Source organism: Scyliorhinus canicula, chromosome 2 (assembly GCF_902713615.1).
Source record: "Scyliorhinus canicula chromosome 2, sScyCan1.1, whole genome shotgun sequence".
Lineage (NCBI taxonomy): Eukaryota > Metazoa > Chordata > Chondrichthyes > Carcharhiniformes > Scyliorhinidae > Scyliorhinus > Scyliorhinus canicula.
The window spans coordinates 147862541-147877429 of NC_052147.1; the positions used below are offsets into that span (position 1 = coordinate 147862541).

At 50.2% G+C, this 14889-nt stretch overlaps 1 protein-coding gene across 1 annotated transcript in view; it reads right to left on the reverse strand.

Annotated features, from left to right (window-relative positions):
• LOC119962413 (ankyrin repeat and SOCS box protein 18-like) overlaps positions 1-14889 on the reverse strand; it is a 48249-nt gene that overhangs the window by 6792 nt on the left and 26568 nt on the right. Inside the window, exon 2 of the mRNA XM_038790371.1 lies at positions 5434-5701. Within this exon, the coding sequence (XP_038646299.1) occupies positions 5434-5701 (268 nt within the window). The remainder of the gene's footprint in view (positions 1-5433; positions 5702-14889) is intronic.

A 14889-nucleotide genomic window follows, 5' to 3' on the forward strand; every position in this document is an offset into this window, starting at 1 on the left:
ATTGGGTACTCTAAATTTATTTTTAAAAATGCTACTGGAACTTTCCTATATTTCAGGGAATTTGGAAGGGATGCTCCATGTCCCCCCTTCTGTTCGCATTGGTGGTTGAGTCTTTGGCCATTGCACTGAGGGGTTTGGACTTATGGAAGGGAATAGTGAGTGGAGGGGGGACATAGGGTGTCTCACTATGTGGAAAATCTGCTGCTGTACATCTCAGACCCGGGCTCCTTGGTGAGGGATATAATGGGGGTTGCTAAGGAAATTTGGGGCGTTTTCAGGGTATAAGTTAAATTTGGGGAAGAGTGAATATTTTGTGGTGTCTTCGCCAGGTGCAGGGGCATGGGTGGGAGGGTTGCCATTCCGGGTAATGACAACTCATTTGAGGTATTAGGGGGTGCAGGTGGCGTGGGACTGGGCACAACTGTGTAAGTTTAATTCCACAGGCCTGGCGGGGAGGGTGAAGGAGGACTTGGTGAGAGGGGACAGTCTCCCCTTGTCGCTGGCAGGTTGGATGCAGGCAATACAAATCAACATTCTGTCACGGTTCCTGATTCTGTTCCAGTGCCTGCTGGATTTTTGGCAAAATCATTCATTAGGGGGGGTGGAGAGGCTGGTCTCATCATTTGTGGGGGCAGGGAAGGTGGCCAGGATAAGGAAAGCTACCGAACGGTGGTGGGGCCGTTGCCAGACCCACAAGCCCGACCCTTTATAAGAACCCACCTCCATCCACACCAAAGGGGCTAGGAGTCGGGGTGGGGTTGGCCCTTCTGAATCTGTTACACTATTCCTGGAGGGAGAATGCGGAGAAGGTTTAGAGCTGGAGTAGAGAGACGGAGGCTTTGTGGGTGTGGATGGAGGTGGCTTCTTATAAAGGGTCGGGCTTGTGGCTCTGGCAACGGCCCCACCACCGTTCGCCCCAGGGAAGGACTTGGGTAGTATGTGGCGGTAGCCTCACGGAAAATTTGGAGGTAGTTTCAACAGCACTTGAGGGCAGGCTCCAGGGTGATGCTGATAAGAAAGAACCATGGGTTTGAGCCAGGGATGATGGATGCGAGGTTCCGGGGATGGGAGGAGAGAGGGGGGAGGAGATGAATGATTTGTTTTTGGAGGGGCGGTTTGCAAGCTTGGAGGAGTTGGGGGTGATGTTTTGGCTCCAGTGTGAGGAAGGCTTCAGATACAAGCAGGTGCAAAACTTCGCGAGCAAGGTCTTCCTGAATATTCCAGTGGCATCGTCCTCTTCGTTGTTGAAGGAGGTGCTGTCAGTGATGGGGCTGGAGGGTCGTTTCGGCGATTTACTGTAGGATGATGGAGGAGGATAAGGTGCCCATGGAAAAGATTAAGGCCAAATGGGAGGAGGCGCTGGGGATGGCGTTCGAGGAGGGATTATGGTGGAAAGTGCTGCGGAGGGTTAATGCCTCACCCTCGTGTGCGAAACTGGGATTGATTCAATTAAAAGTGGTGTATAGGGCGCACTGACTGAAGGTAAGGACAAGCTGGCTGTTTGAGGGGGTGGAGGATAGCCGCAAACAGTGCAAGAGGGGCCCTGCTTATCATGTTTATATGGTCTGCTCTTGCCCGAAGCCGGAGAAATGTTGGGAGTAATTTTCTTAGCAACATATCTGAGGTTCTACATGAGGATTTGGAGCCTGGCCCCCTGGAGACCATATTCGGAATGTCAGACTGGCCGGAGTTGCAGACAGGTGCGGGGACAGATGTCTTAGCCTTCACCTCGCTGATCGCTCACAGGGGTGTGTTTGGGTGGAGGTCAGCTCCCCCCCCTCAGAGGACTATGATGTCATGCTCCAGTTGCACAAAGTCCTAGTTGGGCCACAACCCCACACCACTTTCACCCCAGCACCACCCTCACCCCTACATCACCTCAACACTACCCCCACACCATCCTCACCCCCACCCTCACCTCCACACCACCCTCATCTCCACCTTCAACCCCATATAACCCCAACACCACCCCCACACCACCTTCACTCCCACAGTTTCCTCACCCCAACACCCACCCTCACCCTCTACCACCCCTGCCCTCGCCAACCCCATCCCCACCCACACGCTCATTCCCACTATCCCCACACACTCCCGGCCTACGGTCTAATCACGCGTCTTCTCTTGTATCTTATAGGACCTGCTGGTGATGAGGCGGGTCCATCTGGGGGCCCCACCCCCAGCCTGTGGCAATTCTGGCCCCTCCTCCCCCGCTGGTGGGCCGAGCAGCGACGAGCACAGCTCGGACACCAGCCCTCTGCCCGAGACTCAGGAGACCCCGAAGCTTGAGGTGGAGGATGACAGTGATTTCTCATCACAGCCGTCTCCAACACCCTCCACTATCCCAGAGACAGTCACCTCTCTTGGGCACTTTAGTGAAGAGGGTCCTGGAACACTCTCTGGTGCCCACCACACAGCGTGGAGCTTCAGGGGATAGCTCCGCTTGCATCCCCCATTCATTGGAGTAGCCCAGGGGTCATTGGGCACCCCGTAGGAGGAGGAGGTGATGGCGCCCATGCCAGTGACTCCCGCAGGGGAGGTGGCGGAACACCGTTGCACCTTCGACTTCCCTCCTCCTGTCCCTGAGCATCAGCGGCGGGACAGGGCAGCACCACACCACCTGAGACACCCGAGCAGCAGCTGGGCCCATCCACGCCCGGTCGCCCCAGATGACGCCCGCCAATGGGGACCCAGGTCGCAGGGTAGGAATTACAGCAGGCCGCCTCCACTCCTGCTGTACCGTCTGGGGAACCACCTAGATGTAGCATTAAGGCCTGTAAGGCCAGAATGTTAGACACCAGTTATGTTGGCAGGGGTGCAGGGCACAGTTTAGTTATACAGGCTAGGGCACAGATCTGTAAATATATGTTCACATTAAATACCTATTACCACTGTTAGAACCTGTTTAGGTGCTCCGTCAGATGGTAGTTGATGTGTTGGGTAAGCTGGGTCTGCGAGAACTGTGTTTACTGCAGTAATGAGAGAGACAGGCTTCCAACACTTGGAGAAATGCAACTCTATTTTATTGAACTCTTAACTATTAAACATACTTTAACTGTGGGTTGACACTATGCTGAGTTGACTGGAGACCTAAGGCTAACCTGACCAGACAATCTTACTACCACATGGTTGATGTTCGAGTTGTTGCTCACGGGCTCTGGCTGTCTCAGAGGCTGCATCCCAAGAGAGCGGGAAAACTAGTGCCCTCTGGCTTTATAGTGGCCGTGTCCTGTCTGGTGATTGGCTTCTGTGTTCTGTGTGTTCATTGGTCATCCTGTGTGTCAATCAATGTCTGTCTGTGCACCATCATATACTTGTGTGTATATTATGACAGTAGTGAGGTCTGGCTGGCCAGAAAAGGGGTGTGGAATGGGCGTCGTCGTGGGTGACCTGGACTCCCCACGTGCCCCGCCCCCCCCGACCGCCCCCACTACCATCCCCTCAGGGATTTGACGGGACCGTGTGATGAAACGGCCAGTTCGCATGCAGGGATCAGCCAGGTGGATGGTGAAAAGTGCTACAGTGGACAGGAGGCAGATGTTGTCAAACGATGCGGAGCACCAGAGCTCATCACAAAGCGGGTTGTCATCATCCTCCGTCCCATGAACCATAATTGGCCCACACCCTGCACCTCTTGATCACGTCCCTGGTTGCCGCATGGGCTTCGTTGTAGCGGGTCTTCCCATCAGTCTGTGGCCTCTCAATAGGTGTCATCAGCCACGACTGAAGTGGATCCCTGTCACCCAGGAGCCAACCTTCCAACCAGTGGGGCATCTCGAACATGTCAGCAATCGTCGAGTGTGCCAGGATAAAGGCATTGTGCACACTGCCCGGGTATCAGGCACAGACATGAATGATGCAAAGCTGATGGTCACAGACTAGCTGGATATTCATTGAGTGGAACTCCTTTTAGTTTGTGTAGAGGGATCTGTTATCCGGCAGTGCCGTAGGGTGAAATGCATCCCGTCGATCACCCCCTGGACGGGCCATCCCATCGATGACAGCGATCCCCACTGCCCAGGCAGCCTGGTGCGCTCAGTCCACATTGAAGTAGATGTATTGAGCTGCCTGAGCATATGGGGCCTCTGATGGCACGGATGCACCTGTACACCAAGGTCCGTGAGATCCCAGACAGGTCCCTACTCAGCGCCTGGAGGGACCCCGTTGAGTAAAAGTTCAGGGTGGCTTTGTCTAACACCTTGTCTAATGGGATGTTCGCGTGCCGGCTGCAGACTCAGACCTTGAATTGAACCGAGTGGCAGGTTGTTGAACCAATGTATTTGATTCACAGCTCCCCCTGTTAGTTTAGACAGGTGGCCTTTTGGAGACAGGTGCAATTAAAGCATCATAAACGTTTGGGCTAATGGACTTTTATTTATATTGAGAAGTTTCCCTCAGGAGTAGATATTTAGAAATATTGTGTTCAGCTTAGTAAGATGATGAAGGTGTTTTTTTAAGTTTTAGAATGCCCAATTCTTTTTTTCCAATTAAGGGGCAATTTGGCATGGCCAATCCACCTAGCTGCATATTTTTGGATTGTAAGATGATGGAGTTAATGGGAGGAGCTAGGGGCTGAAGCAGTCAGGTATTGGTGTTTTCAGTGTTAGTTTTTGGCTGGAAGGTGAGCTAAGAACGTTTTTCTGAAGAATACAGCCAGAGATTCTGCGATTTTCTGATGGTGTTGGGTCTCTCTCTTTTAAGCAGTCTCAAATGACCTCTTTTTCTCAAAGTGGCGTGTCCAAGCCACCTCTTTACAGCAAGTATTCCTGAGTCTGCTAACTGTATTGAAAAGTGGATTCGTGGGTTGGGACCTGAGATGGTTTTATTGTATGAGTGGGAATAAAGATAGCAGTTAAGGGTTATTGTGTCACTATATTGATTATCTTTGTTTAAGGGGTAATTGTAAGCTATTGTCCTGTGTGATGTTGAAGATATTTTAATACTGTGTTAGTAATAATGTTTGTTTTTATATCCATATCCCTATTTTGCGTGAAATCACTCCTGGAGCAGGGGCAGCATGGAGGCACAGGGGTTAGCCCTGCTGCCTACAGTGTGGGGACCTGGGTGCAATCTCGGCCCTGGGTCACTGTCCGTGTGGGGTTTGCATATTCTCCCCGTGTCTGCGTGGGTTTCACCCCCACAACCCAAAGATGTGCAGGCTAGGTGGATTGGCCATGCTAAATTACCCCTTAATTGGAAATAAATAATTGGATACTCTAAATTAAAAAATTTTTTAATCACTCCTGGAGCGAGCTATCCTTTCCTCACAGTCTTCCAAAATTAAAATAAAATATTGGGATTTATGTTCAGTATCCTAACCACTGTTGGGGTCTGGTCCGGGATCATTTAAATGTAAGAATTTTTTTCCTTTTAACCCTCTATGTGTCACCATGTTGCACTGCAGTGATTCAACATGCTCCAACCAACATCACTTACCGGAAAGACTGTGTGGTGTCGCAGAGGTGCAGCGGGGTCAGTCCCTCCTCGGTCAGCAATCTAGGGTTGGCCCCATACTCGAGTAGTAGTTCTGTGCAGTCCGCATGCGCTTTCACGCAGGCTACGTGGAGTGCGCTCTTGGTCCCCACAATCATATTGGGCCTGGCTCCCCGTTGGAGCAGGTACTGCAGGCATTCGGTGTAACCGTGGCTCACAGCGATGCACAATGGGCTGGTCAGCTCTTGCTTATACTCCAGGGACCAGATACCTGCAGCATAACAAGAGAGTGAGAGAGTTAATCCTTGTGAGAATGAGTAGCCCCCACCCCTACACCACCTCTGCCTTCACTTCTAGGATTGCTCACATCAAAAGATGTTAAAAGTTTATCCTTTCAGGGGATGGCACTGGCAACGTTGGCATTTATTGCCCATCCCTAATTGCCCTTGAACTGAGTGGCTTGCTCAGCCATTTCGGAGTCAACCACATTGCTGTGGGTCTGGAATTGCGCGTAGGCCAGACCGGGTAAGGGTGGCAGATTTCCTTCCCTGAAGAACCAGATGCTTTTTTTTAGAACAATCATGAGCACCGTCACTGAGACTAGCTTTTATATTCCAGATTTTATTAATGTAATTGAAGTTTCACCTGCTGCCATCATGGGATTTAAATTCATGGGGCGGGATTCTGCCTGGGCAGGATCCCCCACTTCGCCGGCAGCGCATCACGCCCGCGGATTTCCCGACGGCGTGGGAGTGACCACAATGGGAAACCCCATTGCCCAGCTGCCGGGATGGGTGTGGCGGGACAGAGAATCCCACCCCTGGTCTCTGGATTACTAGACCAGCGACATTACCACGCCACCGACACCCCATAATTGACTAACCCAAGTGCTTCCATGTGTGAGTTTGCGTGATGATTGATGTGTGATCGCCATTGTGACTGGTTCACTCATGCCTTGATTTTCAAAATCTGACCTTTGTGTTCAAATCTCTTCATGACTTCACCTGCTCCATTATCTCTGCCAATCTCCAAAATTCTCCAAGATCAGCACGGTAGCACTGTGGATAGCACAATTGCTTCACAGCTCTAGGGTCCCAGGTTCGATTCCGGCTTGGGTCACTGTCTGTGCGGAGTCTACACATCCTCCCCGTGTGTGCGTGGGTTTCCTCCGGGTGCTCCGGTTTCCTCCCACAGTCCTAAAATGTGCAGGTTAGGTGGATTGGCATGATTCATTTCCCTTGGAGTCCAAAATTGCCCTTAGTGTTGGGTGGGGTTTACTGGGTTATGGGGATGGGGGGAGGTGTTGACCTTGGGTAGGGTGCTCTTTCCAAGAGCTGGTGCAGACTCGATGGGCCGAATGGCCTCCTTCTGCACTGTAAATTCTATGATCTCTGCACTCTACCAAATGAGAGCAAAATTCATTTGAGTGTGAGCAGTCCAGCCCTAGTTGAATCAGTACACACTGGGAATCAATCCTGGAAGAGTGCATTGCAGTGGCCACTGGTAACACATCCAATCAGTACATAGGAACAGGAGTGGGCCAGCATGCGCCTCGAGCCTATTTCAGGGCAGCACGGTGGCTCAGTGATTAGCACGGCTGACTCACAGCGCCAGGGCCCGGGTTCAATTACCATCTCGGGTGATTGTGTAAAGTTTGTACATTCTCCCCGTGTGTGCATGGGTTTCCTCCGGGTGCTCCGGTTTCCTCCCACAGTCCAAAGATGAGCAGGTTAGGTGGATTAGCCTTCCTAAATTGCCCCATTGGGCGCAATCGACCAGCCACGCTGTGCTGGAAAAGCAGCTCGCTGCGGCACAGTGCGGCCGATTAAAGCCGGCAGAGCCTGCTCCCGATCTACCCGGCTCACAACGCCTCACGAGATTCAATGCAATCTCCTGGGGTGTTGCGCTTTGAATCCTGCCCACAATGGGCTGGATCACTTTTTAGCAAATCCGCATATTAGAGTGAGGCAGTAAGCCTTACTCTAATATGCAGATTTCAGAGGTAGCTGAGGCTTTGGGATTCACTTCCTTCGCCTCAGACACCTCGGGCCAGTGCCATTCAGCACCCATCTCCACAAACGGGGACCAGACGGATCGGTACTCTTGGGGGTCTACCAGAGGATCAGAGGCCCCAGCTGCCTGCCCTTTGGGCAAGGTGGTGCCTGGCATTGCCAAGGTGCCACCTGGAATGGGCACTGACTAGGTAACAGGTTGGCGCTGCCAAGGTGCCAAGCTGACATTTTATTTGTGTGATTGGGCTGGGGCTGCCCGGCTTGGGTGTTGGGGGGTTGGGCTATGGGGGGGAGTTTGGGGATTGTTTCAGGGACCTTGGAGATGGGGGTGCCATTTATAAATGGTGTCCCGATCTCTCGCTACAATGGGGAGTTCTGGTGAGCGGATCTCCCCAATGAACAATATGGGGCTATGTGCGGCCTCGGCTGCAAGTTCCCTATTCAGGCCCCTTTTCTAATGCAAGTCACGTTGAATAGCCATGTGTTTCTCGGAACTGCAAGTGCTGAGAAACGTGGCTAAACGCGCTCGCTTGGGGACTTTGTTCCCTTTTGGGAGAATCGAGCCATTAGTGCCCAGGTATGTGCAGGTTAGGTTACAGGTGTAGGGATGGGGAGTGCGCTCTTTCAGAGGGTAGGCGCAGACTCGATGAGCCGAATGGCCTCCTTCTGCACTGTAGGAATTCTATGGATTCACCATTCAGTAATGTTGTGGCACTTTGTGTATTTACTTCATTTACCTGCCTTAGTGCCGTAAACATTAATGCCCCTAACCCAACTAAAATCTGTAAGTCTGAGCTTTAAAATTTTCACTGAACCTAACATGCACCACACCCACCCCCTCCCGCTACAAACACCCCAACCTCAACAGCTTTTAGGGTAATGGTGGATAACCTGCGGCCCACCTGGGTTCTGAGTGCGACCCACGAGGGATTTTGTTGACCGTTGACCGCGCGCAGGGTCGCCACATTCCGCTGGTCTCCGACCATGTAGCTATTTTCCTACCAGTTTGACTGAAGTGATCAGACATAAAACCAGGATGAGTGAAGTGAGGTGCGTGCTGATCGCTCACAACATTGACTGTGAGAGCCGTGCGCTCCCTCTGCGCATTGTGCAAATATTTATTTTGTTTTTACCATTTTAAGTTGGCAATAGTCCCATTAATGATTCAGCATTTTCTATAACTCATTATGAAATATTCAGCATGTGTTAAATGTATTGAATCTTATTCATGGGGTCATGGGGAGTGAACAAGCCCAATTTCAATCATATGGCCCACTGAGATGAAGGAGGGTCACTCATGCGGCCCACTCACTAGCCTAGGTTGCCATCACTATTTTAGGGGGAAGAGAGTCCCCAGTTTCCTCTACCTTTTGCATGTACAACCAATAGCTGCTAATCTCACAGTTGCACAAGCTTTATGTTACCTTGACGTTCCCTCATAAAGTTTATTCATTTACAGTCAGCAGCCCCTATCGGATGCTGCACTTGGCTCAGTTAGTTTTGTGAATGGGAAGATTGGCTGTTTTTCACATAAAAACTGGGATAGTGAGCATTCATGGTAATTAAACACACCGGGATTAGTGTAAGCGTCTGCCTCAAATAATCCTCCAGCTCATTAGCATGAACACTGCTTAATTATTATAATACAGAGCCCTGGGGCACTCGCCAATTTTAAGTAAATTAATTACGTTGCAATTTAACACTACAACAGGCTCCGTGCTAGCAGCAAAGAGTGTTGTGGTGTGAGATGTAGGACAGATGTATTTTTACAATGGGAGATGTAAACAATCTCTATAATCAGCATTTACCTGGCATATCACAGAGTGACAATGATATGGCCACAGTGCAATGGTTTTCTTACTTTGACAATTCCTTCTCTCTTAAATCCCTTTTCCCCTCCAATTGGTCCTCCAATTCTCGCCTCTTGTGTGTCCCCAGCCTCGTTCACCCCACCATAGATGGCCCCACTTTCAACTGCCTGGACCTCAAGCTCTGGAAATTCTTCCTTCAGACTCTCTGCCTCTCTCTCCTCCTTAAACTCGACCTCTTTGACCAAAATTTTGGACACCTACCCTACCATTGCCTGTGTGTGGCTCATTGTCCAATGTCGTTTGACATTTATTCCTGTGAAGTGAATTGGGATGAACATTGTTTCATTGCCAGTTGTTCCTCCTGTTGTAAACACGAGAATCTTGCAATTTCGCTGAAAAATGTGAACTAAAATTCTGTTGGAATTCAGATTTAGCTTTGGAATCGTGTCTGAATAATGATTTCTGTTTAACAGGCATGGTACGGGAATTTTTAGCACTTGCCTGCACACTGTTTTTACACAGGAATGTGGCAGGGGTAGATAGGAGCTTCTAGCCTATTATGTTTTCGAGTGTGATTCCATCTGGATTGGGATTCTTCTCAGAGTGGGATCTTGTCTGCATCAGGAGTAGGCCACAGGTTTCGACCTGCCTCAGCTGTTGATCTAAGGGGCCAGGGCTGAGTGGAAATGGTTGGGCCAGGTCCCTTTGCCTGCTAACTTGGGTTTCAGTGGGGTTGCCAACTGTGATTAAATTTATTCCTGGAGGTTGACAGGACCCCACGCTGCAGCCACTAGTCAGCCATCCTTGTGATGCACAGTTTTACTACTGCCAATCGGAAAGCAACAAGACAGCACGGTAGCACAGTGGGCATCACGGTAGCACAGTGGGCAGCACAGTTGCACCACAACTCCAGGGTCCCAGATTCGATTCACGGCTTGGGTCACTGTCTGTGCGGAGTCTGCACGTTCTCCCTGTGTCTGCGTGGATTTTATCCTGGTGCTCTGGTTTCCTCCCATAGTCCAAAGATGTGCGGGTTAGGTGGATTGGCTGTGCTAAATGATTGGCCCTTAGTGTCCAAAAAGGTTCGGTGGGGTTGCTGGGTTATGGGGATAGGTCGAAAGTGTGGGCTTAAGTGGGGTGCTCTTTCCAAGAGCCGGTGCAGACTCGATGGGCCAAATGGCCTCCTTCTGCACTGTAAATTCGATGAAATAAGACTCGTTGTCCAATTGGATGATGCTTGACTGTCAGGCAAACAGCCTTTATTCCCCTATTTTCAACATTTTTCTTACCTGGTAAAGAGAAACGTTCAAAGAAAATGACAAACAAAGCCAATCTTTTTTAATGTCCTGATGATTTTTCTCAAGAGTTGCACAAAGGGAGATTGATCTTCAAATCCTGGAGATTCCAGGAGGGCTGTCAACCCTAAGGGCAGCACAGTAGCATAGTGGTTAGCACTCTGGCTTCACAACTCCAGAGTCCCAGGTTCGATTCCCTGCTGGGCCACTGTCTGTGCGGAGTCTGCACGTTCTCCCTGTGTCCGTGTGGGTTTCCTCCGGGTGCTCCGGTTTCCTCCCACAGTCCAAAGACGTGCAGGTTAGGTGGATTGGCCAGGATAAATTGCCCTTAGTGTCCAAAAAGGTTAGGAGGGGTTATTGGGTTACGGGGATAGGGTGGAAGTGAGGGTTTAAGTGGTTCGGTGCAGACCTGATGGGCCAAATGGCCTCCTTCTGCACTGTATGTTCTACGTCTAAAAGTCAGTGAAGCGTATGAATGAAGAAAGGAGTGAACTTACATTTCTATAGCAACTTATATGACCTCAGGATGTCCCAAAGCACTTTGCAGACAAAGAAGAACTTTCAAAGTTGTAATGTAGGGAATGTGGCAGCCAATTTGTGTAAATTAATAGTCCTGATAAAATGGGTTAAATAAATAATGGAAATGAATGAGAGGCAAGGCTCAGCGATGTGTGTACTGTAGCACACTACTGGACTCAGTTGAGAATAAAGGTAGATTTGTTAAATTAAGGACCTAGGAACAGGGTGAGGCCATTCAGCCCCTCAAGCCTGTCCCGCCATTCAATGAGACAATGGCTGATCTGTCATCCAATTCCATACACCTGCTTTTGGCCCATATCCCTTAATATCTATGCTGAATAAATTCCCATCTACCTCAGATTTAAAATGAACAACTGTTCCAGCATCAACTGCTGTTTGCGGGAGAGAGTTCCAAACCTCTACCACCCTTTGAGTGAAGACATTCTTCCCAACATCTCTCCTGAATGGTCTAGCCTACTTTTTAAACTATACCCCCTAGTTTTAGAATCTCCAACCAGTGGAAGTAGTTTATCTTTGCCTGTTAATATCTTGAATATTTCGGGGCAGCACGGTGGCGCAGTGGTAGCACTGCAGTCTCACGGCGCCGAAGTCCCAGGTTCAATCCCGGCTCTGGGTCACTGTCCGTGTGGCGTTTGCACATTCTCCTGTGTTTGCGTGGGTCTCACCCCCACAACCCAAAGATGTGCAAGGTAGGTGGGTTGAACATGCTAAATTGCCCCTTAATTGGAAAAAATGAATTGGGTACTCTAAATTTATAAAAACAAACAAACAAAAAAAAAATCTTGAATATTTTGATCAGATCACTCCTTAACCTAAATTCTAGCGAAAACAGACCTAATTTGTGTAATCTCTTCTCGTAACTCAACCCCTGTCGTCCAGATATCAATTTTGTAAACCTGCGTTGCGCTATCTCCAAGGACAAAATATCCTTCCTGAAGTGCGGTGCACAGATCTGCTCACAGTACTTCAAGTGGGGTCTAACCAGCGTTTTGTATAGCTGCAGCATAACTTCTGTGTCTACCCATTTATATCCTATTCAGCACTGATCTGCATTTCGACTCTTCCTAATGCTTGTGCTTCGAATGCCAACTTCATTCCTGTTTCATGCCTCCCTCTACAGTATTTCGGTGGAACTTCGATGGCTTTGATAAGGCCTCATGTTTGGGATCAGCATCAACACTTTGCTGGTTCCCCTCCTCATGGTGTTCCCGAACTCCCAGGATAGACAGCCAGATAATCGACATTCTATTTAGCATTTGAGGTGTATGGTGAGCATAATCCTGACAAAGGTACAGGGGGAAGACCTGCAAACACTGGAAACCTGAAATAAAAGAGAAAATTTAGCAGGTTTGAAAAGCGAGCAAATATACGGGGAGGTGGTGGCATTGTGGCATTGTCAGTGGACTGGAAATCAGAGACCCAGGGTTCAAATCCCACCATGGCAGATGGTGAAATTTGAATTCAATCAAAATCTGGAATGAAAAATCTAATGATGACCATGAAACCATTTCCGATTGTCGTAAAAAAAACCCATCTGGTTCACTAATGTCCTTTAGGGAAGGAGATCTGTTGTCCTTACCTGGCCTGGCCTACATGTGACTCCAGCCCTGCAGCAATGTGGCTGACTCTTAAATGGCCTTGAAAGCCACTCAATGCAAGGACAATTAGGGATGGGCGAAAAATGCTGGCCTAACCTGTGATGCCCACATCTCGTGAATACATTTAAAAACTTGCATGAAAGTACCTGAACTTTAATCAGTTTTTTAATTCCTGTAATCCAAATGCTCAGCTGGTTTGAGTGATGTGCTGTTCTGAACATAGGGTGGAATCTTCCTAGAATTTGGGTCAGGCTCAGACAGAAAGCTGGAATGTAACTCTCCAGTTGCACAGACCAGTTTTCTCACGGAATGGTGAGCCTCTTTGCCATAAAGAAATGAGTGGACGTGGTTAATGCCATCACTCTGGCGGGGCAGTGTCTCATAGAGCTGGCAACCGGCTTCACACTGATGGGGGCGCCATCTTTAGAGGATGCATTGACCTGTGCTGCAGCGGAATGGCCCCCAGCCCACACCATGGAGGACTTGGGGGCTCTACCCCTCCCCCCCCCCTCTGACATTCATCATCGGAAACGACCCTCCTCGTCATTCACCACTGGCAACCCTCCCACTCGCTCTCTGCTTTCCCCCTGGCCACCACACATCAACATAACCCCCATGGGGCTCCCACTTGGGATTTCTCCCAGCATTGCCCCCCCGGCACAGGTTGGCACAGACAGATTGGCACTGTCACACTGTTCCGAGACAGTGCCAGGGCACTGCTTGAGCATGTCCGTCTACGTGCTATGAGGACTGTACTTACCTCTGCTCTCCCACAGGGCTCCCCTCGACTGCCTCATGCCTGACCAAACCTGTTGTAAACCTCGATTTGGGTGGGTGGAGGGTGGGGGGTGGGGGGTGGGGGGGGGGGGGGGGGGGGGGGAGGTATCTTGCCATCTTCCCACCTCCACCCCGATTAAGTCTGATTAAGTCCGTGGATCAGTGGCACAGTGGTTAGCATTACTTCCTCACAGCACCAGGGACCTGGGTTCAATTCCAGCCTTGGGTCACTGTGTGGAGTTTGCATGTTCTACCCGTGTCTGCATAGGTTTTCTCCGGGTGCTCCAGTTCCTCCATCCTGTGCATCGATTAGCCATGCTAAAATTGCCCCTTAGTGTCCAAAGATGTGCAGGTTATGTGGGGTTACAGGGATAGGGTGGGGGGTGTGGGCCTAGGTAGGGTGCTCTTTTGGAGAGTTAGTGCTCAATGGGCCGAATGGCCTCCTTCAGCACTGTAGGGATTCTATGGATGCTATGGCAGGAAGGGCCAAGGATGAACGATGTAAGATATGTACTTCACCAAAACATTTTTATTTTTTTAAATAAATTTAGAGTACCCAATTATTTTTTTCCAATTAAAGTGCAATTTAGTGTGGCCAATCCACCTAACCTGCACATCTTTGGGTTGGGGGGTGAAACGCACGCAGACATAGGGAGAATATGCAAACTCCACACGGACAGTGACCAAAACATTTTAATGCTCTGATTTTCAGCTTTGATACTTATCCTGTTCAGTCCATATGCCCATAGGATGTATTATTGCGATGCCCCCCCCCCCCCGTCAGCCAAGCAGTGGCGAGAAGAGCAGCTCGGACGGCAGCCCGAGACACATAACACCCCGGAGCTCGAATCCGATGTTGACACTGACTCCCCATCACAGCTATCACCAACATCCTCCACCTTCCCAGAGACACTCACCTTGGTTGGGCACTTTAGTGAAGAGACTCCTGGGACACTCTCTGGTGTGCACCACACAGCTGATCAGTACAGCAGGTGGAGATAGGAACATCTGAGGGGGCGGACGGTTGGAGGGCAGGCCAACCCCGGGGACTAGCTGCCGTCCAGACGGAATGGACAGTCCCATCCATAGTGGAGATGCAGTTGCAGAGCCAAGGATTACATGAGGGGTTGTCGGCAAGTATCCTTTGCCTGCAGGTGCTGTTGGAGGAGTCCAATCGCATGTAGGAGCAGGAAGTGGTGCGCATCATGTGTGCCACCCAGGCCAACACCACACAGGTGGCATCCGCAGTGGAGGCCTTGGGGGCAAGGGGTGTGGCTATGGATCAGCATATCTAAAGTCTGGAGCATTCTGTGCAAGCGCTGGTCGAGGCCCAGGGCAGGGTTGCCGTCTCACAGGCAGCCATGTGCGAGAGTCACCTGAAAATCACAGCAGCGCTTCTGACCATGGCCCAATCATAGCGGCTCAT